The sequence below is a fragment of the Oncorhynchus masou genome, chromosome 8, assembly GCF_036934945.1.
Source record: "Oncorhynchus masou masou isolate Uvic2021 chromosome 8, UVic_Omas_1.1, whole genome shotgun sequence".
Lineage (NCBI taxonomy): Eukaryota > Metazoa > Chordata > Actinopteri > Salmoniformes > Salmonidae > Oncorhynchus > Oncorhynchus masou.
The window spans coordinates 10,849,067-10,875,323 of NC_088219.1; the positions used below are offsets into that span (position 1 = coordinate 10,849,067).

General features: G+C 49.6%; 1 protein-coding gene across 2 annotated transcripts in view; it reads right to left on the minus strand.

Annotated features, from left to right (window-relative positions):
* Positions 1-207: 207 nt before the first annotated feature.
* The window catches only part of LOC135544065 (protein phosphatase Slingshot homolog), a 43,908-nt gene continuing 17,858 nt past the window's right edge, over positions 208-26,257 (minus strand). The window contains exons 1-14 of one of the 2 annotated variants that reach the window (XM_064971432.1): positions 21,009-21,805; positions 14,645-14,757; positions 14,180-14,244; positions 13,825-13,946; positions 13,676-13,741; positions 12,776-12,841; positions 12,364-12,558; positions 6,505-6,598; positions 6,269-6,397; positions 5,974-6,020; positions 5,604-5,750; positions 5,162-5,362; positions 2,440-4,207; positions 208-1,023 (exon numbers count right to left, since the gene is read on the minus strand). In XM_064971432.1, coding sequence (XP_064827504.1) covers positions 2,599-4,207; positions 5,162-5,362; positions 5,604-5,750; positions 5,974-6,020; positions 6,269-6,397; positions 6,505-6,598; positions 12,364-12,558; positions 12,776-12,841; positions 13,676-13,741; positions 13,825-13,946; positions 14,180-14,244; positions 14,645-14,757; positions 21,009-21,124 — 2,970 coding nt within the window. In that variant the 5' untranslated portion in view covers positions 21,125-21,805 and the 3' untranslated portion in view covers positions 208-1,023; positions 2,440-2,598. Of the gene's footprint in view, positions 1,024-2,439; positions 4,208-5,161; positions 5,363-5,603; positions 5,751-5,973; positions 6,021-6,268; positions 6,398-6,504; positions 6,599-12,363; positions 12,559-12,775; positions 12,842-13,675; positions 13,742-13,824; positions 13,947-14,179; positions 14,245-14,644; positions 14,758-21,008; positions 21,806-26,257 lie in introns of those variants that run through there. The other variant, XM_064971433.1, reaches the window with a different exon arrangement.

Here is a 26,257-nt window from a genome sequence, read left to right on the forward strand (position 1 = left end):
CAGAGCGCTTCATCAGGGGGAGGGCGGTGTCAGCCCAGCCTGGCGAATCCGTGCCTCCACCTCCCTGGCTCTCTGCCTTTCGCCACCCCTGACCCTCTTCTGCCTCGCCTGTGTACCTTCCCCCACACCTGGCCCACACACCTGGGTACCTTGGCTCCGCCACCGCTCACCTGGCGAAGGAACGCCCCCAGCTCCCGCAGAGTTTCCCATGTCTCCCTCATGTGATCATCACCGGGGGGTCCTCGACCCGGAAGACTGTCCCAGTCTGTGCCCGACTCAAACTCTGTCACCCCCTCCAGACACAGGAAATCCACTGAAGAGAGGGAGGCGAGGGCGGAGTTTAGGGTAGGATGGAGAGGGGTGATGGGGGAAGAGTGTTGGGGGGTCATGGGGGAAGACTGTTGGGGGTCATGGGGGTAGGGTGGAGGGTAGATGCAAGGCTGCCATCACTAAGGTTGTGTTTGTGCATTTGAACACTGTCTTCATGTAAACCTCTCCAAGCCTCCTGTCCTCCATCTTCCTCCATAGGACTGCAGCCCCCACCCTTTTCCTGCACAGTGCTAACCTCTGACCCCTGCGGGCCGAGTGGTGCATTCTGGGGGTTGGAGTTTGTCTCTGGCAAGGGGTTAGAGGCAGGAGGGGAGTGTTCTCTTGAGTGAGGTAAGAGAGGGGAGCGACGATGGGGGTGGGTGGGGGGAGGGAAGGTGGAGGTGGGGAAGGGGAGTCCTGCCTCATTCGCTGCTCCAGCTGTTGGGTGACGCGGCGCACAGAGCCCATCGCCCAATCAGCAGAGTGGGAGACTGCTTCCATCTCTTCTGCTTCGTCCTTCACTTCTTCTTTGACAACGTCCACTTCCTGTTGTGACTCTGCATCTTTGCCCTCTACTTCCTGGTTTGACTGACCCACTGCGTGGTCCTGGGAAGCAGTAGGCTCTGGTTGGCTGGGAGGGCCAGGGGGAGGGGCCACGGTGTGCGTCATGGACTCCAGTTCTGTGACTATGAGGTGAACAGAGACAATGCTCTCCTGAGAGAAAGAAGAACAGCAATCAGTACAATAAATAACAATATAGAAGTAGTCCTTTTGCAAGTTGGTAGCCTAAATTCATTTTCTTAAGATCCCCACTAAGACCACTGGGTGGCGATGTTGGAGAACACAAAACTCACAACTGAATCTATTAGGTACTTATATCTTCAGGGCATGGATTCTACCAGTCAGAAACGTTCCACGGGTATGTTGTTCCATGCTAATGGCATCATGCAGTTGCTGCAGATTGGACTGGCTCATCTTAGTTAGCATTTTTTTTTTTTTGCCCATAGATTTTGTAATTTTTTTGTCACTCAAATATCACATGAATACACATTAGACATGACAAAATGTGTAGAATTGCAAGAAAATTAGCTTTAAAAAACACAACAATTCTCTTTGCACCCCTTGACAAAATGTAAAGAACTGCAGGAAATAAGCTTTAAAGCAAAATTCTTTCCAACAAGAGCAGTGTGAACAGTTTGTGGTGTCATGAACGGTACTTGTGTCCATAGAAAGAGGTGGGTGCTAGCAGGAGGTGCGGGATGTTCCCCAATGCTGGAAGGGGGGCCACGAGTGAAAACATTTGGGAATCCCCGATTTAGCAGATGCTGTTATCCAGACTGACTTACAGACAGATTTTTCACCTAGTCGACACGGGATTTGTACCAGCAACCTTTCGGTTACTGGCCCAACGCTCTTAACCCGCTAGGCTGACAGACATCCAGTTTTTAGCTGTTAGCAGTGGAACACATCAAATCAAATTTTATTTGTCACATACACATGGTTAGCAGATGTTAATGCGAGTGTAGCGAAATGCTTGTAATGTAGCATGCATGTAATGCATGTAATGTAATCCGTGACAAAGAGCAACGACTTGTGCATTCCGAGATGCCATTCTGCACACCACTGTTGTACTGCACTGTTGTCTGTCTGTTTGGGGCCCGCCTGTTAGCTTGCACCCTTCTCCTTTGACCTCTCTGCCGCGGACTTGATATCTTGTGTTTATCGTACCGTTCTCGGTAAACCCAAGACACTGTCGTGCGTGAAAAGCCCAGGAGGGCAGCCGTTTCTGAGATACTGGCACCGACAATCATACCACGCTCAAAGTTGCTTAGGTCAGTCGTTTTGCCCATTCTAACGTTCAATCAAACAGTAACTGAATGCCTCGATGCCCGTCTGCCTGCTTTACATAGCAAGCCACAGCTACGTGACTCACTGTCTGTAGGAGCGATGCATTTTTGTGAACAGGATAATAACCTGTCCGGTGAGTGTATTTCTATATGAACATGCTTCTGTGTGGAACAGTTGTATTGCAACTTCAGATAGTCAAACCCTAATTAAATCACAAATTGCCTTTATTACAGTGCAAAGACTCATCATAGGATTTGATCAAAATCATTAAAATTGTCTCACCCTCTTCCTCTCCTCGACCTCCTCCTCCTCCCTCTCCCTCCCCAGTCGCCACAACAGAGGGGTCCTCCTGCTGCTGCTCCTGTCCTGGATCCCTGGGTATGGGCTGAGGTGTCTGCTGCAGTGCCTGATCAGAAAGGCAACGGGTCCTCCCATCCTGAGTCAAAGGCCCTGGAACTTCTCTCTGGCGCTGAAGAAGTTGATGTGGTCTGTGCTGAGAGCCGAGGACCTCTCCGCCTCGAGAGCAGGGTCCTGTTGGGATGCTGAACTGTCCAATGATGCCCCAGGTAACCGCTGGTCACAGTCTAGTTTCTTGTCAGGCACTGGTGTGGACGGCTCTTGTGGTCCTGCTGTTTGTGTGCTTGTTTCCGGGGTCATCGACGATGACTCAGGCACGGATGGTGTCACCTGCAGCTGGCAGTATTTTTCCTTAGGCAAGGTGGTGGATGGCTCCTTGGCTTTCGGAGTCTCGTCTTCATCGGAGGAGGTTGGAAGGGCGGCGGGGGAGACAAGGTGGTGTTGGATAGGGGGCGGATGAGGGCGCCTGACCGGCACGGTCTCCGCCACGGTGACAGTGGAACTGTCAGGCACCACGGTGGCCGCCCGCGGCTGAGGGAGAGGGGTTGAGTGGTCCTCTTCATAATCACACAGGCCGTTGGAGAGAGGGGGTGACTGGGAACACACAGACTCCCCATGGGCCTGGGAACCAGTGGAGGCAGTAGTTGCTGCTGCTGTTGAAGGATTCTGGTCCCCAGTACCCAATGACTGGTCTCCAGTACCCAATGACTGGTCCCCAGTACCCAATGACAGGTCCCCAGCACCCAATGACTGGTCCCCAGCACCCAATGACTGGTCCCCAGTACCCAATGACTGGTCTCCACTACCCAATGACTGGTCCCCAGTACCCAATGACTGGTCCCCAGTACCCAATGACTGGTCCCCAGTACCCAATGACTGGTCCCCAGTACCCAATGACTGGTCTCCAGTACCCAATGACTGGTCTCCAGTACCCAATGACTGGTCTCCAGTACCCAATGACTGGTCTCCAGTACCCAATGACTGGTCTCCAGTACCCAATGACTGGTCCCCACTACCCAATGACTGGTCCCCACTACCCAATGACTGGTCCCCAGTACCCAATGACTGGTCTCCAGTACCCAATGACTGGTCCCCAGTACCCAATGACTGGTCTCCACTACCCAATGACTGGTCTCCAGTACCCAATGACTGGTCCCCAGTACCCAATGACTGGTCCCCAGTACCCAATGACTGGTCCCCACTACCCAATGACTGGTCCCCACTACCCAATGACTGGTCTCCAGTACCCAATGACTGGTCCCCACTACCCAATGACTGGTCCCCACTACCCAATGACTGGTCTCCAGTACCCAATGACTGGTCTCCAGTACCCAATGACTGGTCCCCAGTTGTGGAAGTCAACAGAGCATCAGTCCTAGTCTCCTGGTTAGTGTCCAGAATATTCTCCTGGGTAGCAGTAGCATTGGGCAGGCTACTGGACTGTACCACCTTCCCTGCACTAGAAGGGGTCCCACACTCAGAGATGGACCGCACCACCTGGCCCGTGTTGGAGGGGGATCCCAGCGGCTGCAGCAGCTCCTGCAGGGAGGGGGCGGCGGGGCTGTTACCCTGGTTACGAGGGTCGGAGCGGCCCAGGGTGTGGGGGTGTTGGACGGTCTTACATAGTGGCTCGTGGTGCTCCGATAGGTCACTGTCCGAGTGGGAACGCCACAGCTTGTTGTGTCTCTGCTTACTGGGGGTGGGGGTAGTAGAGAGAAGGAGAGAAAAGGTAGTGGGGAGAGAGAGGGTAAGAGAGAGAAGGGGGTGGAAGAGTAGTAGAGAGAGGGGGTGGAAGAGTAGTAGAGAGAGGGAGAGAAAAGGTAGTGGGGAGAGAGAGGGTAAGAGAGAGAAGGGGGGTGGAAGAGTAGTGAGGAGAGGGGGAGAAAGGGTAGTGAGGAGAGGGGGAGAAAGGGTAGTGAGGAGAGGGGGGGGTGGAAGAGATGGAGAGAGGCAGGGGAGAAAGGAAAGAATGACCAAAGAGGAAGAAAGAGGGAATCGAGAGATCAACATTAAATACTTGTTTCTGGTAGGCTCCTCTGTCCAGCTCCATACCAGACTGGTAGTTCCCCTAACTCATTGGTAGTTCCCCTGACTCATTGGTAGTTCCCCTGACTCATTGGTAGTTCCCCTGACTCATTGGTAGTTCCCCTGACTCATTGGTAGTTCCCCTGACTCATGGGTAATTCACACACGTGTACAAAACATTAGGAACATATTCTTAACATTAAGTTGCACCCTTTTTGCCCTCAAAACAGTCTTAATTCTTTGAGGCATGGACTCTACAAGGTGTTGAAAGCGTTCCAAGGTGGCTGGATGACCTTTGGGTGGTGGACAATTCTTGTACACACAAGAAACTGTTGAGTGAAAAACCCAGCAGAGTTGCAGTTCTTGACACAAACCAGTGCGCCCGGCACCTATAACCCGTCTCCTCTCCTTCATCTACAATGACTGAAATGGATTTAACAGCAGTAAGGAAACATAGATTCACCTGGTCAGTCTCATGGAAACAAAAGTGTGTTTCTCACAACTATCATCTGCTTAGAACGTCTTTACTAGGTATGTGCTGTGAGTGACAAACAATGCCACCTGAGTGAGAGAGAGTGTGTGAGTGAGAATGGGTACGTGTGTTAGCTAGTGCAGTGTGTACCTGGCCAGCAGTATGCCCTGGTACTCCTCTAGCTGTCTCATGAAGGAGGGGTTAGGTTTGGTGACAGCACGGCGCTCCTTAACGTAGTTGAATGCTCTCTCCAGGTCCCAGCCGTACTCCTTCATAGCGTAGGCTATCACCGTGGACGCAGAGCGACTCACACCCATCTTACAGTGAACCAAACACTTAGCTCCTGCTTTCCTACAGGGACACAGACCGAGACATTATTTAACACAGACACACTCTATAACTGGTTAAGGTAATGACATAGGAGCAGAGACGTTAGAGAGATAGACAAAAGATGGCAGAGAAACACAGAGACCCATCTCTAGGAATATGAGAAAGATGTGAGAGTTGAGAGAAAGAGAGTTGAGAGAAAGAGAGTTGAGAGAAAGAGAGCGTTGAAAGAGAGTCCACAGAGGCCAGTCCAGTAGTGACTCACCTGGCTCTGGAGATGAACTTGTAGGTGTCGTTCCAATAGGCCAGCAGGTCTGTAGCCTCCTCATCATACACACGGATGTTATGATACTCAAACACACCTGGGAAGAAGTTGTCAATCTCCCTCGTCACGTTCAGAATATACTGCACACTGAGGAGGATGAGGGAGAGAAAAGGGAACGAATGAGGGAGAGAAAAGGGAAGGAATGAGGGAGAGAAAAGGGAAGGAATGAAGGGAGAAAGAGGAACAAGGGTAGGAGAAAGGTGACCAGGTTGTCATTATAGAGAGGCAATGGAAATATCAATAGAATTGAGATTTTGAATTGTATGAGCAGTGCAGTATGGGAGCAGTAGTTCTCTAGAACAAGCCTTACCCACTGTTCTGCAGCTCTTCCAGATTGGATGCGTTCCACTCAGAGCCCTGGAGGGAAACAAAAAAAACACTAAGATCAGTTCCACTCAGAGCCCTGGAGGGAAACAAAAAACCACTAAGATCAGTTCCACTCCAGTCCAGCTTCTTTTCCCAATGTCCCTTTACACTTTCAGGTCAGGGGGGAAGCCAGTTTAATGGACGACAATAATAGCCAGTTAAACAATAAGTATTACTAGAGAAAAGACTGGGATAGAATCAGAGACGAGAACGCCAGAGAGATCGATCGACCGACCTACCAGGCAAACATGGTCAAATATCTCGGTGGGACTGTCCATCTGACCCAGGATCAGAATCATCTCCTTGTCTATGTACTCCTTAAACTCACACAGGTTACACACCATGTGCACCTCCAGCTCTGTGCGGATCTAGGACAGAACACGCAGGTTATACACTCATACACACAACGTGCATTTCCACCACGCTACTAACAGGAAATGTAAAAACTATGACAGCTTGTTATGAACACACACACCTCTTTGCAGGTGACATTCTCAAGGTCTTTATGCATCATGATCTCTCTCAGACGAGTCTTGATGAGCCGCTCTGTCCTCTCTCTCTCCGTCGGCCTGGGAACACACAGCGGGAAGTGTGAGATCACCCTCCCTCCTTCCTGAACTTCAAACGATGACCCTTCCAGCTTTCTTTCTGCCCCTTCTTCGCCCCTCCCCTTCTGCCCCTTCCTTCGCCCCTCCCCTTCCCTCTTCCTTCACCCCTCCCCTTCGCCCTTCCTTCGCCCCTTCCTTTCCTTCGCCCCACTCCTTTCTTCTCCCCTCGCCCCTCCCCTTTCTTCGCCCCTTCCTTCTCCCCTCCACTTCCTTCGCCCCTCCCCTTTCTTCTCCCTTCCGTCGCCCCGCCCCTTTCTTCGCCCCTCCCCTTCCTTTTTCCTTCGCCCCTCCCCCTTCCCTTCGCCCTTCCTTCGCCCCGCCCCCCTTCCTTTCCTTCGCCCCTCACCTCGCACCTTCCCTTCCTTTTTCCTTCGCCCCTCCCCTTCCCTTCACCCCTCCCCTTCGCCCTTTCTTCTCCCCTCCCCTTCCTTCGCCCCCCCTTCCTTCTCCCCTCCCCTTTCTTCTCCCTTCCTTCTCCCTTCCCCTTTCTTCGCCCCTTCCCTTGACCCCTTCCCTTGACCCATCCCTTCCTTTTCCCTTCGCCCTTCCTTCGACCCTCCCCTTTCTTCTCCCTTCTCCCCTCCCCTTTCTTCGCCCCGCCCCTTCCTTCGCCCTTCCCTTCACCCCTCCCCTTCCCTCCCTTCGCCCCTTCCTTTCCTTCGCCCCTCCCCTTTCTTCGCCCCTTCCTTCTCCCCGCCCCTTCCTTCGCCCCTCCCCTTCCTTCTCCCTTCCTTCTCCCCTCTCCTTCCTTCTCCCCTCCCTTCGCCCCTTCCCTTCCTTTTTTCCTTCGCCCTTCCTTCGCCCCTTCCTTTCCTTCGCCCCGCCCCTTTCTTCTCCCCTCCCCTTTCTTCGCCCCTTTCTTCTCCCCCTCCCCTTTCTTCGCCCCTTCCTTCTCCACTTCCTTCACCCCTCACCTTTCTTCTCCCTTCCTTCGCCCCGCCCCTTTCTTCTCCCCTCCCCCTCCCCTTTCTTCGCCCCTCCCCTTTCTTCACCCCTTCCTTTTCCCCTCCCCTTTCTTCTCCCCGCCCCTTTCTTCCCTCCCTTCGCCCCTCCCCTTCCCTTCACCTTTCCTTCACCCCTCCCCCTTCCTTCGCCCCTTCCTTTCCTCCGCCCCTCCCCTTCCTTCGCCCCTTCCTTTCCTCCGCCCCTCCCTTTCTTCCCCCTTCCTTCTCCCTCCCCTTTCTTCTCCCTTCCTTCGCCCCTCCCCTTCCTTCTCCCTTCCCCTTTCTTCGCCCCTTCCCTTGACCCCTTCCTTCGCCCCTTCCCTTGACCCATCCCTTCCTTTTCCCTTCGCCCTTTCTTCTCCCCGCCCCTTCCTTCGCCCCGCCCCTTCGCCTTTCCTTCACCCCTCCCCTTCCCTCCTTCGCCCCTTCCCTTCCTTTCCTTCGCCCCTCCCCTTTCTTCGCCCCTTCCTTCTCCCCGCCCCTCCCCTTTCTTCGCCCCTTCCTTCTCCCCTCTCCTTCCTTCTCCCCTCCCTTCGCCCCTTCCCTTCCTTTTTCCTTCGCCCCTTCCTTCGCCCCTTCCTTTCCTTCGCCCTGCCCCTTTCTTCTCCCCCCTCCCCTTCGCCCCTTCCTTCTCCACTTCCTTCACCCCTCACCTTTCTTCTCCCTTCCTTCGCCCCGCCCCTTTCTTCTCCCCTCCCCTTTCTTCACCCCTTCCTTTTCCCCTCCCCTTTCTTCCCTTCCTTCGCCCCTCCCCTTCCCTTCACCTTTCCTTCACCCCTTCCTTTCCTCCGCCCCTCCCCTTTCTTCGCCCCTTCCTTCTCCCCGCCCCTTCCTTCTCCCTTCCTTCGCCCCTTCCCTTCGCCCCGCCCCTTTCTTCGCCCCTTCTCCCCTCCACTTCCTTCACCCCTCCCCTTTCTTCTCCCTTCCTTCTCCCCTCCCCTTTCTTCGCCCCTTCCTTTTCCCCGCCCCTTTCTTCCCTTCCTTCGCCCCTCCCCTTCCTTCACCCCCTCCCCTTTCTTCTCCCTTCCTTCTCCCCTCCCCTTTCTTCGCCCCTTCCTTTCCCTGCCCCTTTCTTCCCTTCCTTCGCCCCTCCCCCTTCCTTCTCCCTTCCTTCGCCCCTCCCCTTTCTTCACCCCTTCCTTTTCCCCTCCCCTTTCTTCTCCCCACCCCTTTCTTCCCTTCCTTCGCCCCTCCCCTTCGCCTTTCCTTCACCCCGCCCCTTCCTTTCCTCCGCCCCTTCCTTCTCCCCCGCCCCTTCCTTCGCCCCTCCCTTCGCCCCTTCCCTTCCTTTTTCCTTCGCCCCTCCCCTTCCCTTCGCCCCGCCCCTTTCTTCGCCCCTTCTCCCCTCCACTTCCTTCACCCCTCCCCTTTCTTCTCCCTTCCTTCTCCCCTCCCCTTCCTTCGCCCCTTCCCTTCCTTTTTCCTTCGCCCCTCCCCTTCGCCCCGCCCCTTTCTTCGCCCCTTCTCCCCTCCACTTCCTTCACCCCTCCCCTTTCTTCTCCCTTCCTTCTCCCCTCCCCTTTCTTCACGCCTCCCCTTTCTTCTCCCTTCCTTCTCCCCTCCCCTTTCTTCGCGCCTCCCCTTTCTTCGCCCCTTCTCCCCTCCACTTCCTTCACCCCTCCCCTTTCTTCTCCCTTCCTTCTCCCCTCCCCTTTCTTCGCCCCTTCCTTTCCCCGCCCCTTTCTTCCCTTCCTTCGCCCCTCCCCTTCCTTCGCCCCTCCCCTTCCTTTTCCCCTCCCTTTCTTCTCCCCGTCCCTTTCTTCCCTTCCTTCGCCCCGCCCCTTCCTTCGCCCCGCCCCTTCCTTTTTCCTTCGCCCCCTCCCCTTCCTTTTTCCTTCGCCCTTCCTTTCATTCGCCCCTTCCTTCACCCCGCCCCTCCCTCCCTTTTTCCTTCACCCCTCCCCCTTCACCCCTCCCTTCCTTCTCCCCTCCCTTCGCCCCGCCCCCTTCCTCCCTTCGCCCCGCCCCTTCCTTCCTCCCGCGCCTTTCTTCTCCCCTCCCCTCGTCCCTTCCTTCTCCCCTCCACTTCCTTCGCCCTCCCCTTCCTACGCCCTGCCCCTTTCTTCGCCCCGCCCCTTCCTTCGCCCCGCCCTCCTTTTCCTTCACCCCTCCCCTTCTCCCCTCCCTTCCTTCTCCCCTCCTTCCTTCGCCCCGCCCCTTCCTCCCTTCGCCCCGCCCCTTCCTTCACCCCTCCCCTTCTCCCCTCCCCTTCCTTCGCCCCGCCCCTTCCTCCCTTCGCCCCTTCCTTCCTCCCGCGCCTTTCTTCTCCCCTCCCCTCGCCTCGCCCCTTCTCCCCTCCACTTCCTTCGCCCTCCCCTTTCTTCTCCCTTCCTTCGCCCTGCCCCTTTCTTCGCCCCGCCCCTTCCTTCGCCCCGCCCTCCCTTTTCCTTCACCCCTCCCCTTCTCCCCTCCCTTCCTTCTCCCCTCCCCTTCCTTCGCCCCGCCCCTTCCTCCCTTCGCCCCGCCCCTTCCTTCACCCCTCCCCTTCTCCCCTCCCCCTTCCTTCGCCCCGCCCCTTCCTCCCTTCGCCCCTTCCTTCCTCCCGCGCCTTTCTTCTCCCCTCCCTCGCCTCGCCCCTTCTCCCCTCCACTTCCTTCGCCCTCCCCTTTCTTCTCCCTTCCTTCGCCCCGCCCCTTTCTTCGCCCCTTCTCCCCTCCACTTCCTTCACCCCTCCCCTTTCTTCTCCCTTCCTTCTCCCCTCCCCTTTCTTCGCGCCTCCCCTTTCTTCGCCCCTTCTCCCCTCCCCTTTCTTCTCCCTTCCTTCTCCCCTCCCCTTTCTTCGCGCCTCCCCTTTCTTCGCCCTTCTCTCCTTCACCCCTCCCCTTTCTTCTCCCTTCCTTCTCCCCTCCCCTTTCTTCGCGCCTCCCCTTTCTTCGCCCCTTTCTTCTCCCCGCCCCTTTCTTCCCTTCCTTCGCCCCTCCCCTTCCTTCTCCCTTCCTTCGCCCCTCCCCTTCCTTTTTCCTTCGCCCCTCCCCTCCCCTTTCCCCCTTCCTTTTCCCCTCCCCTTTCTTCTCCCCGCCCCTTTCTTCCTTCCTTCGCCCCTCCCCTTCCTTTTCCCCCTCCCTTTCTTCCCCCTCCCCTCCCTTCACCCCTTCCCTTCCTTCGCCCCTCCCCTTCCTTTTCCCCCTCCCCTTTCTTCTCCCCCCCCTTTCTTCCCCCTCCCCTCCCTTCACCCCTTCCCTTTTCCCCCTTCCTTTTCCCCGCCCCTTTCTTCCCTTCCTTCGCCCCTCCCCTCCCCTTTCTTCTCCCCGCCCCTTTCTTCCCCCCCTCCCCTCCCTTCGCCCCTCCCCTTCCTTTTTCCTTCGCCCCTTCCCTCTTCCTTTTCCCCTCCCCTTCCTTTTCCCCTCCCCTTTCTTCCCCCTCCCCCTCCCTTCGCGCCCCTTCCCCCTCCCCTCCCTTCGCCCCTTCCCTCCCTTCGCCCCTTCCCTTCCTTTTTCCCTTGCCCCGCCCCTTTCTTCTCCCCTCCCCTTCCTTCTCCACTCCACTTCCTTCGCCCCTCCCCTTGCTTCTCCCTTCCTTCGCCCCGCCCCTTCCTTTTTCCTTCGCCCCTCCCTTTCCTTCTCCCCTTCGCCCCTTCCTTCACCCCGCCCCTCCCCTCCCCCCTTCCTTCTCCCCTCCACTTCCTTCGCCCTCCCCTTTCTTCTCCCTTCCTTCGCCCTGCCCCTTTCTTTGCCCCGCCCCTTCCTTCGCCCCGCCCCTCCCTTTTTCCTTCTCCCCTCCCCCTTCCTTCGCCCCTTCCTTCGCCCCGCCCCTCCCCCCTTTCTTCGCCCCTCCCCTTCCCTTGCCCCTCCCCTTCGTCCCTTCCTTCCTTCGCCCCGCCCCTTTCTTCTCCCCCTCCCCTCTCGCCCCTCCCTATCTTCACCCCTCCCCTCGCCCCTCCCCTTTCTTCACCCCTCCCCTCGCCCCTCCCCTTTCTTCACCCCTCCCTCGCCCCTTCCTTTGCCCCGCCCCCTCCCCTTCCTTTCCGTCGCCCCTCCCCTTTCTTCACCCCTCCCTCGCCCCTCCCCTTTCTTCACCCCTCCCCTCGCCCCTTCCTTTCTTCACCCCTCCCTCGCCCCTTCCTTTCTTCACCCCTCCCCTCGCCCCTTCCTTTCCTTCGCCCCGCCCCTCCCCTTCCGTCGCCCCTCCCCTTTCTTCACCCCTCCCCGTCGCCCCTCCCCTCCCTTCGCCCCGCCCCTTCCTTTCCGTCGCCCCTCCCCTTTCTTCCCCTCCCCTTTCTTTGCCCCCCCCCCTCCCTCCACCCCTCCCCTTCTTTCGCCCTTCCCCTTTCTTTGCCCCTCCCCTTCTGCCCTTTTTCAGGCAATAAACCACAGAGCTATATAATATTGTGTGGTACACACCTGTGAATATGTAGTGGTGTGTGTGTGTTGTGTATAGTGGTGTGTGTACAGTGTACACCAGCACTGTGTTAGATTTCAACAACAACTATTTCTTGAAGGTCACGTTCAGGTCCATAGAAACATCACGGATGTTAAAACCCTCCCTCTTAATCCACGTTCACTTAATTAGGCCGTTAAACAAGAACTTGATGACAGAGATAGTTAGTCCTCAGGACCAGAGACCCAACATTTCAGGAAGACTTGTGAAGCTGGTTGTAGCTCAGTCAACATCTGAACAATACATGTCTCTAGTGACTACATACGTTTTGTTTTACTGCACATCGGCGATGTGTTGATTATGGGACCTCAAGTGATAAACATTTCCAATGTACTGATTACGCACACGGGAAATAAACATCAAGGGTGAAACTCACGCGTCACACAGCGCGTTTATGACACTCACACGTCAGAGAACATCACGGGAGAGTCGGCACGATGTGATTGGACGTCCTGCATGGCGTTCCATTCGTTGATGCGTGATTGGTCAGAGGAGACCCGGCTCTGGTAGTAGCTGACCCAGGTCAGGAACAGGCTGCCGGGGAAGTAGTTATGGCAACGAGCCACCTCACACGCCTTGTGGAGCGACTGCAGAGCAGACCTGGGAGAGGAGAGAAATGGAGGGATGGAGAGAGATCAGCAGAGAAGGATGGAGAGACCGTGGATGGATGGGGGGGGGGGGTGTGTGACATTGATGAGAAATTGAGAAGATCAAACAGTAAATGATATGCAAGGTAAAATAACATAGAGGTGCCTCAGACATTAGCTAGCATGGTGGAAACAAACCAAAAACAGAACTTTATGAAGAGTGTACTCACCACATGGCCTGCACCGACACAGGCTTGAATACATGGATCCGGTTATCAGTGGACACACTGAAACCCCTGACAGAGAGAGAGAAATAAGCACTCATAAGGATTTACAAGGTCCCCTTTTCCTGAAAGTCCTGTGAAACACATCTGTGGAGATGAGTGTGTCCCTGTCAGTATGGTGTGTGTCCCTGTCAGTATGGTGTGTGTCCCTGTCAGTATGGTGTGTGTGTCCCTGTCAGTATGGTGTGTGTGTCCCTGTCAGTATGGTGTGTGTGTCCCTGTCAGTATGGTGTGTGTGTCCCTGTCAGTATGGTGTGTGTGTCCCTGTCAGTATGGTGTGTGTGTCCCTGTCAGTATGGTGTGTGTCCCTGTCAGTATGGTGTGTGTCCCTGTCAGTATGGTGTGTGTGTGTGTCCCTGTCAGTATGGTGTGTGTGTGTCCCTGTCAGTATGGTGTGTGTGTGTCCCTGTCAGTATGGTGTGTGTGTGTCCCTGTCAGTATGGTGTGTGTGTGTCCCTGTCAGTATGGTGTGTGTCCCTGTCAGTATGGTGTGTGTCCCTGTCAGTATGGTGTGTGTCCCTGTCAGTATGGTGTGTGTCCCTGTCAGTATGGTGTGTGTCCCTGTCAGTATGGTGTGTGTCCCTGTCAGTATGGTGTGTGTCCCTGTCAGTATGGTGTGTGTCCCTGTCAGTATGGTGTGTGTGTGTGTGTGTGTGTCCCTGTCAGTATGCCGTGTGTCCCTGTCAGTATGGTGTGTGTCCCTGTCAGTATGGTGTGTGTCCCTGTCAGTATGGTGTGTGTCCCTGTCAGTATGGTGTGTGTGTCCCTGTCAGTATGGTGTGTGTCCCTGTCAGTATGGTGTGTGTCCCTGTCAGTATGGTGTGTATGTGTGAGAGACATTGTTACCCGTCTCCATCCAGGTGTATCAGTGAGTCGCTCCATAGAGGGAGAACCAGCCCCACCGAGCACGAGCTGGAAGACCAACACAATAAGCCGGTGTTACTACACCACATTGCTCTGTGATTGTCCAACACGATCTCTGAGTCCACACACACCTGTCTGCAGGACTGAAGTCCATACCCAGCACCAAGCTCTCCTCAGTGTCCTGACGGCCGTTAGTGGAGACCACCACCATGTAACGAGTCCCCTGGTACACGGTACTCTCCAACCGGACAGCCTAGAGAGAGAGGAGGAGGGAAGTACAGAGAGAAAGGAGGAGGGAAGTACAGAGAGAAAGGAGGAGGGAAGTACAGAGAGAAAGGAGGAGGGAAGTACAGAGAGAAAGGAGGAGGGAAGTACAGAGAGAGTGAAGGAAAGGAAGCGTGAAAACCAGATCTTGACTATTACGTTGACGAGAACTATGTTTGTGTTTTGATCATGCAGTGTGTGTGTGTGTGTGTGTTTACTCACCAGTTTGATGTTGTCCTCTGGTCGGAGGAGAGTGAACATGGTCTGCAGGTGCTGCTGGAGGTCACCTGGAGAGAAGCGCGCACGCACACACACACATACAAACACTTAACACTGCATTCTGTGTTCCCCTGATAACAACCACACTGTACCATTCCACTCTATAGCATCCTTATTGCATGTACAGACTTTGCATATCTGCTCATTAATAAATGCTAATCTCTTCTCTTTGTCACATTAATGCTTTATCACGGGCATCTTTTCATTACTCGCTCCTCTAATTGAAACACCAATTAGGGAATTTCTCATGGCCACGGTGCTTTGCTTGCTCTTTGCGGTCTAAGCCACATAACTGGTTTCACAACTGCTGACGTCAAAAAAAGGCTTTATAAAATACATTTCAATGATTGATCTGGACATGAAACTACCGTGCTCAGTTTCCCATTACGTGTCTACTCCGTACTGTACCTGCATGTTTGCTGCGGAGCTGAGCGAAGCGGGAAGCAGAAGTAGGGGAGGAGCCATTTCCCCGGGGCAGGAAGAGGGCGGCGCCTTTCACTGTCAGGAAGCTCTCACTGATACTGGAGAGAGAGTGAGGGACAAGAGGGAGAGATGGAGCGGAGGAAGAGTTAAAATGCTTTCACAACAACCAATACAATCATATCGATTATGGTAGAACCGCCCAGTCTGCTGCCCCTGAGGCAGGGCAGTGTAGCTGAGGAATAACAGGGGGAAGAGGAGGTCGCTGAGAGACAGAGCGGAACAAAAGCAGACCGTTCCGTGCCCCTGACTCGCTTCCAGGTTCTAGCACACCACTACATATGGGTTGTTGTCTGATGACAGGATGTTCTCTTTAACGCTACATGCTAAGGACCGATGTTCTCTTTACCGCTACATGCTAAGGGGCGATGTTCTCTTTACCGCTACAAGCTAAGGGCCGATGTTCTCTTTACCGCTACATGCTAAGGGCCGATGTTCTCTTTAACGCTACAGGCTAAGGGGCGATGTTCTCTTTACCGCTACAAGCTAAGGGCCGATGTTCTCTTTACCGCTACAAGCTAAGGGCCGATGTTCTCTTTAACGCTTACAAGTTAAGGGCCGATGTTCTCTTTAACGCTACAGGCTAAGGGCCGATGTTCTCTTTAACGCTACAGGCTAAGGGCCGATGTTCTCTTTAACGCTACAGGCTAAGGGGCGATGTTCTCTTTAACGCTACAGGCTAAGGGGCGATGTTCTCTTAAACGCTACAGGCTAAGGGGTGTGTGAACCAGGAAGGAACAAGGAAAATTCGGACAAGTGTGGACTTTGCCGGTCCCCACAAGGAAAAATAATTTTAGGTTTACAACTAGGGTTAGGAGTTAAGTTAAGGAAAATAGGATTTTGAATGGGGATCAAATTGTTTTGTCCCTACAATGAGAGTAAAACAAGTGTGTGTGTGTATGTGTATGTGTATGTGTATGTGTGTGTGTGTGTATGTGTGTGTGTGTGTGTGTGTGTGTGTGCTCTCATGCAATGGACGTCCTTGGTGTCAAACTAACCTAGTACCAAAACAGCAAAGCCAGGTGGAGCGCCTGACCCACCCATCCCGTCTAAAATTACAATTCCACACAAACACCCTGAGCACTTGAGCCTGACAAATGAGCCTGGCTGACATCTCAATTTAAAGCTGCAATATGAAACTTCTTTGGGGTGGTGACCAGACCAAATTCTCACAGAAATATGAGTTATAGATCTGTCATTCTCATTGAAAACAAGTCTAAGTGGTAGATCTGTTCTATGTGCACCATTTATATGCTTCCTGTTCTTAAGTTTAGTTTTTGCACACCAGCTTCAAACAGCTGAAAATACTATATTTTTTGTTGTGGAACAGATTTTACAGTGGTTTAGATGGTACAATGATTATCTACACTAAACTTGCTTGTTTTGACACAAACTGAAACTAGGCGAACTATTAGCATTTTTGCAACCAGGAAAATGGTAGAGCGATTTCTGCATAGTGCAACTTCAACATGGTTGTAAATGTATCTCATCTGTATCACTGAATTTGCACAAAGACTCATCCCAAATTGAATTCCGCTGCTCTACAGATCGCTCCAGGGAAGAAACGCTAGTAGGTGTGGTATTTGGCCGGAGCGATGTGGTAAGTCAGGCCATCACTGAATACCTACAGTAATCAGAAAGACGACTTAACAGTACAGGCCCATAGGGCTTTGGACAAAAGTAGTGCGTCATATAGGGAATAGGGTGCCATTTGGGACAAGGCTCCTACTGTACAGTAATCTACTGTACTCCCAACTGTCTACTTGCGGTGGGCTTCCATGTTTTATCCTGCAGGCTGAAGCTGACCTCAGTTCTAAAGGCATTCATGTACTGGTCTGCAGTAGAATAAAGTACTGAAGGTAGAGTACTGGTCTGCAGTAGAATACAGTACTGAAGGTAGAGTACTGGTCTGCAGTAGAATACAGTACTGAAGGTAGAGTACTGGTCTGCAGCAGAATACAGTACTGAAGGTAGAGTACTGGTCTGCAGTAGAATACAGTACTGAAGGTAGAGTACTGGTCTGCAGTAGAATACAGTACTGAAGGTAGAGTACTGGTCTGCAGTAGAATACAGTACTGAAGGTCGTAGATTAATGTGGGAAACTGAGCTACAGTATGGGTCTGAAGCAGTGCAAACTGCGCTTTCAGACCAAAACACTGAACACACCTGCCACTTAATACCTCTGCCATGTTCCCTACCACACGTTACACAAAACACAGTTTGTGGACAAAATACACTTTTTCCATACTCTGAATCTATGGGTTTTTAACCTGAGCAACACTGTTTACTTTCATCGTGACAACACACCATCCTCCATAACATGGACACACACAGGGAGGGGACACGCACAGGGAGAGAGAATACACAAAGACACACACAGAAATGTGCTTTCAAACACACAGCTGGTTCCAATTTTGTGGTGGCTTAACTGTACTGGACATGCTCATAAACTAACTAACGAACGAGGGGGAGAGAGAGGAGCTTAAAAACACAGGTCAAGAAAACAATGTGTGTGAGACCTCTGCACGGCCATCTTTAAACCTGACCCTCCTCTACAGTGCTTCATTCAGCCACTCTCTTTCTACTGTAGAGTCACTAGCTTATGGCTTTGGCCTTTATACATTAGGCACAAACCTATATTAGATAAAGTAATGATATTTCTATGGGCTTACCCATCGGTCTAACTAACCCAGAAGGCCATGTAGCTGCACTTACGGAAACATGTGAAAGTGTTTTACATGTTATTACTGCAGGGGTTCTCAATGTATATATTAAAAAGACGTTTGAATGTTTAAACGACTTTTGGCCAACGGATCCGTTGAATACGTTTAAAGTGTGTAAAACAAAACAAAAGGTGATATTACTCATATTAGAATGCATGTTCTTAACCCTGGCAACATGGGCCTGGGAGGCTCACTGGGGTATAGGTATTCCACAGTACTCCACCAATTATCAATTTTTCAACCGAATACTATTCCCCAGTTAATTTTTACATAAATGCACTGCAACTTAAAGATCAAATGGACCCATTTAAATCACAATATCCAATCATTTCTGGGAAACAATTAAGTACCTTTTTTGCTTACTACATTATTCCATACGTTTTATTTTATAATTTTGATGTCTTCACTATTATTCTATAGCAAAAATAAAAATAAAAACCCTTGAATGAGTAGGTGTGTCCAAACTTCTGACTGGTACTGTATGTTTCCCATTCCAATAAAGCCCTTTGAATTGGAGACCGAGCGAGAGAGAGGGACAGAGCGAGAAAAACAGATCGAGCGAGACGGAGACAAAGAAATAGAGAGAGGGACAGAGAGAGAAAAACAGAGCGAGCGAGGCAGAGACAAAGAGAGAGAGAAAAACAGAGAGGGACAGAGAAAAACAGAGAGAGGGAGAGAGAGAGAAGGAGCGAGCGAGACAGAGACAAAGAGAGAGAAACAGAGAGAGCGAGACAGAGACAGCTGTTTACTAATGTTTCCCCTGTTTATTTCCCTTTTGTTCATTGTCTATTCCATTTGCTTTGGCAATGTAAACCTGTTTCCCAAACGTACGTTTGGACTTTAACTATTTGCACATAATGACATTTGTAAAGTCTTTATTATTTTGGAACTTCTGTGAGTGTAATATTTACTGTTCATTTTTATTGTTTAATTCATCTTTGTTTATTATCATCTACTTCACATGCTTTGGCAGTGTTAACATATGTTTCCCATGACAAAGCCCTTGAATTGAAATTGACTTGAGAGAAAGAGACAGAGCGAGAGAGAAACAAAGCGAGAGAGAAACAGAGAGAGCGAGAGAAACAGAGAGAGCGAGAGAAACAGAGAGAGCGAGAGAAACAGAGAGAGCGAGAGAGAAACAAAGAGAGAAACAGAGAGAGTAATCCAACAATTTGTATGCAACGATCTTGTCCATTTCAAATCTTCTCCCTCGTTGATCGATACAGGCGAGTGTCATCATGACATGCGGCACATTGGTCTCAGTGAGCAGAGATTTGAAATATAAAAATGGAAGCGTAGACATGGTTGGATTACTTCATGGAGCAAAAATATATATATATATATATATATAATTTGAATTTATAATATGTTCCATTATTAAAAACGCACCACCTGCAACTGGACGCAACGACATCTTAGAATATACCCAGATGATATCGCCAAGTTAAGGTTAGTCGAGAATTCTCTGTCCTACACCAAACACGACTTGACCTGCAACTCCCAGTAAGTAATGGACACCAAAAATCTGTGGTTAAATCACATTATCTGGGCTCCTGAGTGGCACAGTGCTCTAAGGCACTGCAGCATCTCAGTGCTAGAGGCATCACTACAGACACCCTGGTCCGAATCCAGGCTGTATTTTAATGAGCAGGCTTTCTTCATGATTTGTTTTTATTTCGACTGGAGCAAGATTAAAGCTGATTCCGGATGTGGAAACTGCCTGGAAATTATTTCATATTCTTTTCATATTTCCAAATAGTAAACAAACATGCCCCATTCCACAGTTTCAGGGTTAAAGGGAGGGATAATCCATGGTTTTCTCCTGAGCTGTCTTGTATTACTCACGAACGTAATCTAGCCTGGGCTAAAGCAAGGAAATCATGTTCTGATGCTGATTGGCTTCTTTTTAGCCAGTTATGAAACGTGTCATTTTCATCTCAGGAAGGCCAAGTCTGAATATTGTATGTGTTACCACTGAACCTGAATGACCCTAGAACGTTCTGGAAGGCTATTAAGTCTGTCTGGTAACAGCAATGTTAATGAAATTACTGTCACATGTACTGAATATGACAAAACTGGAATGCTGAATTGTTTCAATGAGCACTTTGTATCATCTGGTAGGCTGATTGATTCAGTGTCCTCTGTCTCTGTACAACCCTGTGTGGATGAACCAGTGAGAGCTGGTCAAACTTTCAGCTTTTTGCCATTCTCAGTACAGGTGGTACATAAAGCCCAGATATCCTTAGATCGGAGAAAGCCTGCAGGTCCTGATCTTCTGGATCCCTGCTTTGTAAAACTGGCAGCTGATTTCGTAGCTGAACCACTTACAATCTCTGTTCAATCTCACCCTGGAATGTAATGAAATTCACAAAATCTGGAAAATCAGGATTTGTCCTACCACTTAAAAGGGGTGAGATCCAACTCTTAAATAATTATAGGCCAATCTCAAAGCTGTCACTCCTGGTGAAAATACTTGAAACCTTTGAGTGAACAGCTAAAATAGTTTTTATATACTAACTCTATTTGATCAATGTACCAGTCGGGCTTCAGGAAGAAGCATAGCACAATTACAACAGCCATGAAGATTTTAAATTATATCACTGAAGCCCTTGACAAAAAAAAAACAGCACAACATACCTTGTGTCAATTGAAGCTTATCCTCAATACTGAAAGCAAGAAATAAACTTCTGAACCTTTCACCACCTGTCAGGGCAATGAGATAGAGACTGTAACCTCATATATATCTTGGAATTTTAATTGATTACGGCCTCTTAAATTGCATATTCAACAACTTACATTTATGCCTATACTAGACTACGGGGCTATTTTATATATGAATGCTTCCGCTCAGTGTTTGAGATCAATTGACACACTTTATCATGGAGCATTGAGATTTATTTTAAAACTGCAAAACCCTCACGCACCACCGCACTTTATATACAAGGATCGGCTGGCCTTCTCTACTCAATCTTATACTCAGTCACTGGTATACTTTTACTTACAAAGCCATTTTGGGGTTTCCTACCATTTTATTTGGACATTTTTATTGTTCAGAAATGTGGTAGGTACCCTTCATTTGCAGGACTTTATCCTGCTAACTGTTCCAAATGTCTGAACTGAATTTGGTAAAAGGGCTTTTATGTACTCTGCGCCATCGTCTTAGAACACCTTAAAAAAAATGTTCAACTGGAAGAACTTGTCCCGATTGGTGTTTTTAAATCATTGATGAAAGATTGAGGCTGATTCCCTGACCTGTCAATGTTTTTTAATTTGATGTTTTATGATATTGTTATACTCTTGTTAATGTTTTTTTTTACTAGATCACCTGTAGTTTTCATGTCTGTCTAAATGTGTAATGACATGGTGCTGCCTATCTTGGCCAGGACGCTCTTGAAAAGTACATTTCAAAATCTCAAATGAGCCCTTCCTGATTAAATAACGGCGAAATAAAAAATGTAGCTAAATGTAAATGCAGCATTTGAGTTGTCTGCTTCGCTGCAAACTGACTGGGGTATATGAAGGTAGAGATGGGAGCAGGGCTCAACTGGAGCCGTTAACTGCAAACTTACAGCTGATCAATCTTGCTCTGGGAGATGACAGAGTCCTCTATGAAGTACGGTGTCAAGGCGTAGAAGCACCGGACCGGAGAGCTCCGTGGAGACGGGGCTACAACACCGGGAGGCATCGCTGCGATGTGGAGGACGGGAGTGGGTCGACCTGTGGTTCTGTGGCGAGGCTTGCTTCACTCCAGAGCGGCCATGTGATTGGTTACGCACGGGTGACCATGAACCGCTGTACAGCACTGACCACGATCGGGGACACACCGAAAAACACGCCACTGATGTCTAGTTTTAGAACCTCAAACTCTTATTTCATCCAGATACACGGCTCAAGCACGAGCACCAAATCACTAGCACACCAAACAACGCGAGTCCGCTGTGTTTAGTCCAAAGTCAACATATGTAATAACACTAACATAATAAAATGTAAACAAATAAAAATCAATATAAAAACAGAAGATCAACGTTTCACAATTCGCTCTTCAGATACACTTCATTATCGGTGCCAAATAAACGCTTGACTGGATGAAGAGGCTGGAGAGACTGATCCCTGTGAGCTGCATTCTGTTCAGATGATGAGCTCCTGAATGTTCCCAACCCGCAGTTGGGCTGCGGTAAATACTACTTCCCGGGAGAAAGGGAGGGGACTGCGCACATGTGCTTCAATCCAGGCTCCGCAGGGATAGAAGGTGTCGCGCTGAAGCCATAAACACTGATCTTAGATCGGCGTTGGTGGTTCTCCCCAATGATCGTTATGGTTACAGGATGTGGAGGAAAGCTGATCCTAGATCTGCGCCAAAAGGTCGCCTTCTGCCTTGCGGCAGCGACACACGACACGGCTGTTTTCAGCTTCCTTCCAGTAAGAACGTGACGAAAACAAAACACGGAACAAAGATTGGGAAATCCAACAGCAATCAGATAACACGAGCAGAACATGAGCCAGGTCCTATCCGGGGTTGTTTATCTGGTTGTGAAGCAAGCATGTTGATTTCAATGTATTAGGTGGCCTACGCCTACATTTCATGTAGTGGAAAATACAGGCTTAAACCAACAAACATGTTCATATTCTCAGCTGTCAAATGACAACAAGTAGCATCCTAATCCTACCACATTGTGTGTTAGTCTGTGTATGATGTTTTGTAATTGCTTGTATAGTCTCAGGGTGTGTCTGGCTGAATGTTTGTGTCTGTTGTCCTCGACCCTCAACTATGTGGTATAGAGGAAAGACCATGAGGTGTAGTGGTTAGATTGATTATGGCTCAGTAGTGTGCAGCGATGCTGCTGTAGTGCCCTTGATTAACCTGATGAGCCGGACACACACACACACACACAAGATTGAATCCTTCCATGATCACATGCAATCTATCAATTTAATTTCAAATCACAGCCATTTAATCCTAACATATAGATAGCAGATGTATATAGAATAGATAAGGTTATATACAGTGGGGCAAAAAATTATTTAGTCAGCTACCAATTGTGCAAGTTCTCCCACTTAAAAAGATGAGGCCTGTAATTTTCATCATAGGTACACTTCAACTATGACAGACAAAATGAGAAGAAAAAAAATCCAGAAAATCACATTGTAGGATTTTTTAATGAATTTATTTGCAAATTATGGTGGAAAATAAGTTGGCTGACTAAATAATTTTTTGCCCCACTGTATAATGATGAGTGGTTCCAATAAGCTAATAATATAATATTCAGAGCTGTTAAAGCCTGGATACAACAGCTGACGACAGAGAAACCCTTCATCCTCTGATTGGAAGAAGAACACTCATGACCCAATCATCACCTTCCTGCTCCATCGCTCTTTATTTCTCCTCCACTTACCACATTCTTTTCTCCCTCATATCACTACACGTCTTCTCTCTTTCAAATCGTTCCATCTCTAACAAGCACACACACAAAAACACACACACGGAGGATATTGCTGTGCTTGCGGAAACCTTGTTCACTATGGAGCTGAGCTCATGTTTGCAGAACTGTGAGTGGGAAAGCAGGAAAAGGTGCAGTGTGTGTACACACACACACACACACACACACACACACACACACACACACACACACGGGAATGTTCCTCTTCCTAGCTCAGGATTTCCCAAACTCAGTCCTCGGGACCCCAAGGGTTTTTTGCCCCAGCACTACACAACTGATTCAAATCAAACCTTGATGATTAGTTGATTTGAAAATCAGCTGTGTAGCACCAGGGCAACAACCAAAACATGCACCCCTTGGGGTCCTGAGGACCGAGTTTGGGAAACCCCACCTTAGCTCATCTACCTCTCTGGTTGGACCACTGAAATTCAAACTTTTCAATGAGACAGAGGATGCCGGACAAAAACACCAGACACTCTGCCATATCACTGGGTCTGTGTCCACACACACACTTGTCACCATGGAGACCCTACAGCCACATGTAAAAACACTCACACCAGGCTCACAAAAATATACACACACACACACACACACACACATACTGTAATCCTTTGAGACGGGATGGGGTTTACTAATTGATTAGTGCGTTAATAATCTGACTGACTTCCTGACTTCCTGCTAGTACATTATTTAGATAACCTTCAATACCTGACTGGATTGGTGCCAAATGCCAATAAATATACACTGAGAATACAAAATATTAAGAACACCTGCTTTTTCCATTACCAAAGGACATCCAGCCAATGTGACAACAACTATGGGAAGCATTGGAGTCAACATGGGCCAGCATCCCTGTGGAACGCTTTCAACACCTTGTAGAGTCAACATGGGCCAGCATCCCTGTGGAACGCTTTCAACACCTTGTAGAGTCAACATGGGCCAGCATCCCTGTGGAACGCTTTCAACACCTTGTAGAGTCAACATGGGCCAGCATCCCTGTGGAACGCTTTCAACACCTTGTAGAGTCAACATGGGCCAGCATCCCTGTGGAACGCTTTCAACACCTTGTAGAGTCAACATGGGCCAGCATCCCTGTGGAACGCTTTCAACACCTTGTAGAGTCAACATGGGCCAGCATCCTGTGGAACGCTTTCAACACCTTGTAGAGTCAACATGGGCCAGCATCCCTGTGGAACGCTTTCAACACCTTGTAGAGTCAACATGGGCCAGCATCCCTGTGGAACGCTTTCAACACCTTGTAGAGTCAACATGGGCCAGCATCCCTGTGGAACGCTTTCAACACCTTGTGGAATCCATTTCCTGAAGATTTGAGGCTGTTCTTAGGGCAAAAGGGGGGGGGGGGGGTGCAACTCAACATTAGGAAGGTGTTCCTAATGTTTGGTATACTCAGTGTGTGTGTCTCTCTGAGTTTAGCCTACCGGTGTCTGGGCAGTCATCTTCCTGTATGCAGTGGGGCAACACTACATGGACTAGATCCCTCAAACAACTTCAGGCGCCCAAGCCAGTTCCACCACATTTTTTTCATTGTTCTAATCAGGGACTGATTTAGACCTGAGACACCAGGTTGGTGCAATTAATTATCAAGTAGGACAGAAAAACAGCCGGACTTCGCAGGAGAAGAGTTGAATACCCCTTGGACTAGAGTGAGTGTGTATGTTTTGCTCCCACAACGTCACTGTACTGCTGCTGTTCACTGACCCGCAAGGTTACACCTGGCTGCTGCTATTTGACATTAAAAAGTGGAACAGACAGCGGTTTTAACTACTTTGCAGATATGAAACAGACAATCATAATATCAGTCAAAAATATGAAATTCCCAGTTTATGCTACAAAACCAACTTTATAAGAGTATTTAAAAATAGGTTATATTCCATGACGTACACTAAGACATTGTTAACAGAATAGATGATTCAGTTCAATGCATGATTAATATAATTCACCAATACATTTCTTGGTAGTCCAAACAATATTGCTATCAGGTTGGAAATCACAGATGCACTGTTTCAATGACTCAATATTTTTGACAAAAATTGACAAACGTAACTAAGGCTGGGAACGTCAATACAATCAAACTAGCAAAGGCAATGATCACAGGTCAGTCATAATGTGGCTAATATGCTAGCATATCTGTTGATGTAACAAGTTAAAAAGACAGGGCTTACCGTAGGCTAGATAGCTTGCTAGCTAGCTGCTAGGAGGATGTCATGTCATTGGAGGAGTGGTTGAGTGACTGACTTTTTCCTCTCATTGTTTTCAGTAGCTATACACAGCTAGAGATGCAGGTGTCATTTGGTTAGCTAACAAGAACTTGAACGACTGTTATACAGTTGGCATATTTGAGGCGGCAGGGTAGCCTAGTGGTAAGAGCGTTGGACTAGTAACCGGAATGTTGCAAGTTCAAACCCCCGAGCTGACAAAGGTACAAATCTGCCATTCTGCCCCTGAACAGACAGTTAACCCACTGTTCCTAGGCAGTCATTGAAAATAAGAATTTGTTCTTAACTGACTTGCCTAGTTAAATAAAGGTCAAATTAAAATATATATATTTCAGCTCATCTTGCTCTGGCTAGAATTAGTTGATGTACAGTATCAGTAAAAAGTATTGACACCTACTCATTCAAGAGTTTCTTTATTTTTTACTATTATCTACATTGTAGAATAATATTGAAGACATTGAAACTATGAAATAACACATATGGAATCATGTATTAACCAAAAAAAAAGTGTTATGTCAAAATAGATTTTATATTTGAGATTCTTCTAAGTAGCCACTTGATGACAGCTTTACTTGGAATGCTTTTCCAACAGTCTTGAAGGAGTTCCCACATATGCTGAGCACTTGTTGGTTGCTTTTCCTTCACTTCGCGGTCCAACTCAACCCAAACCATCTCACTTGGGTTGAGGTCAGGTGATTGTGGAGGCCAGGCTATCTGATGCAGCACTCCATCACGCTCCTTGGTCAAATAGCCCTTACACAGCCTGGAGGTGTGTTGGGTCATTGTCCTGTTGAAAAACAAAAATGGTGCAAACCAGATGGGATGGTATATCACTGCAGAATGCTGTGGTAGCCATGCTGGTTAAGTGTGCCTTGAATTCTAAATAAAATCAGACAGTGTCATCAGAAAAGCACACCATCACTCCTCCTCCATGCTTCACGGAGGGAACCACACATGCGAAGATCATCCGTTCACCTACTCTGCGTCTCACAAAGACACAGCTGTTGGAACCAAAAGTCTCAAATTTGGCCCAAAGGACAGATTTCCACCGGTCTAATGTACATTGCTAGTGTTTCTCTGCCCAAGCAAGTCTCTTCTTATTGGTGTCCTTTGGTAGTGTTTTGCAGCATTTTTGACCATGAA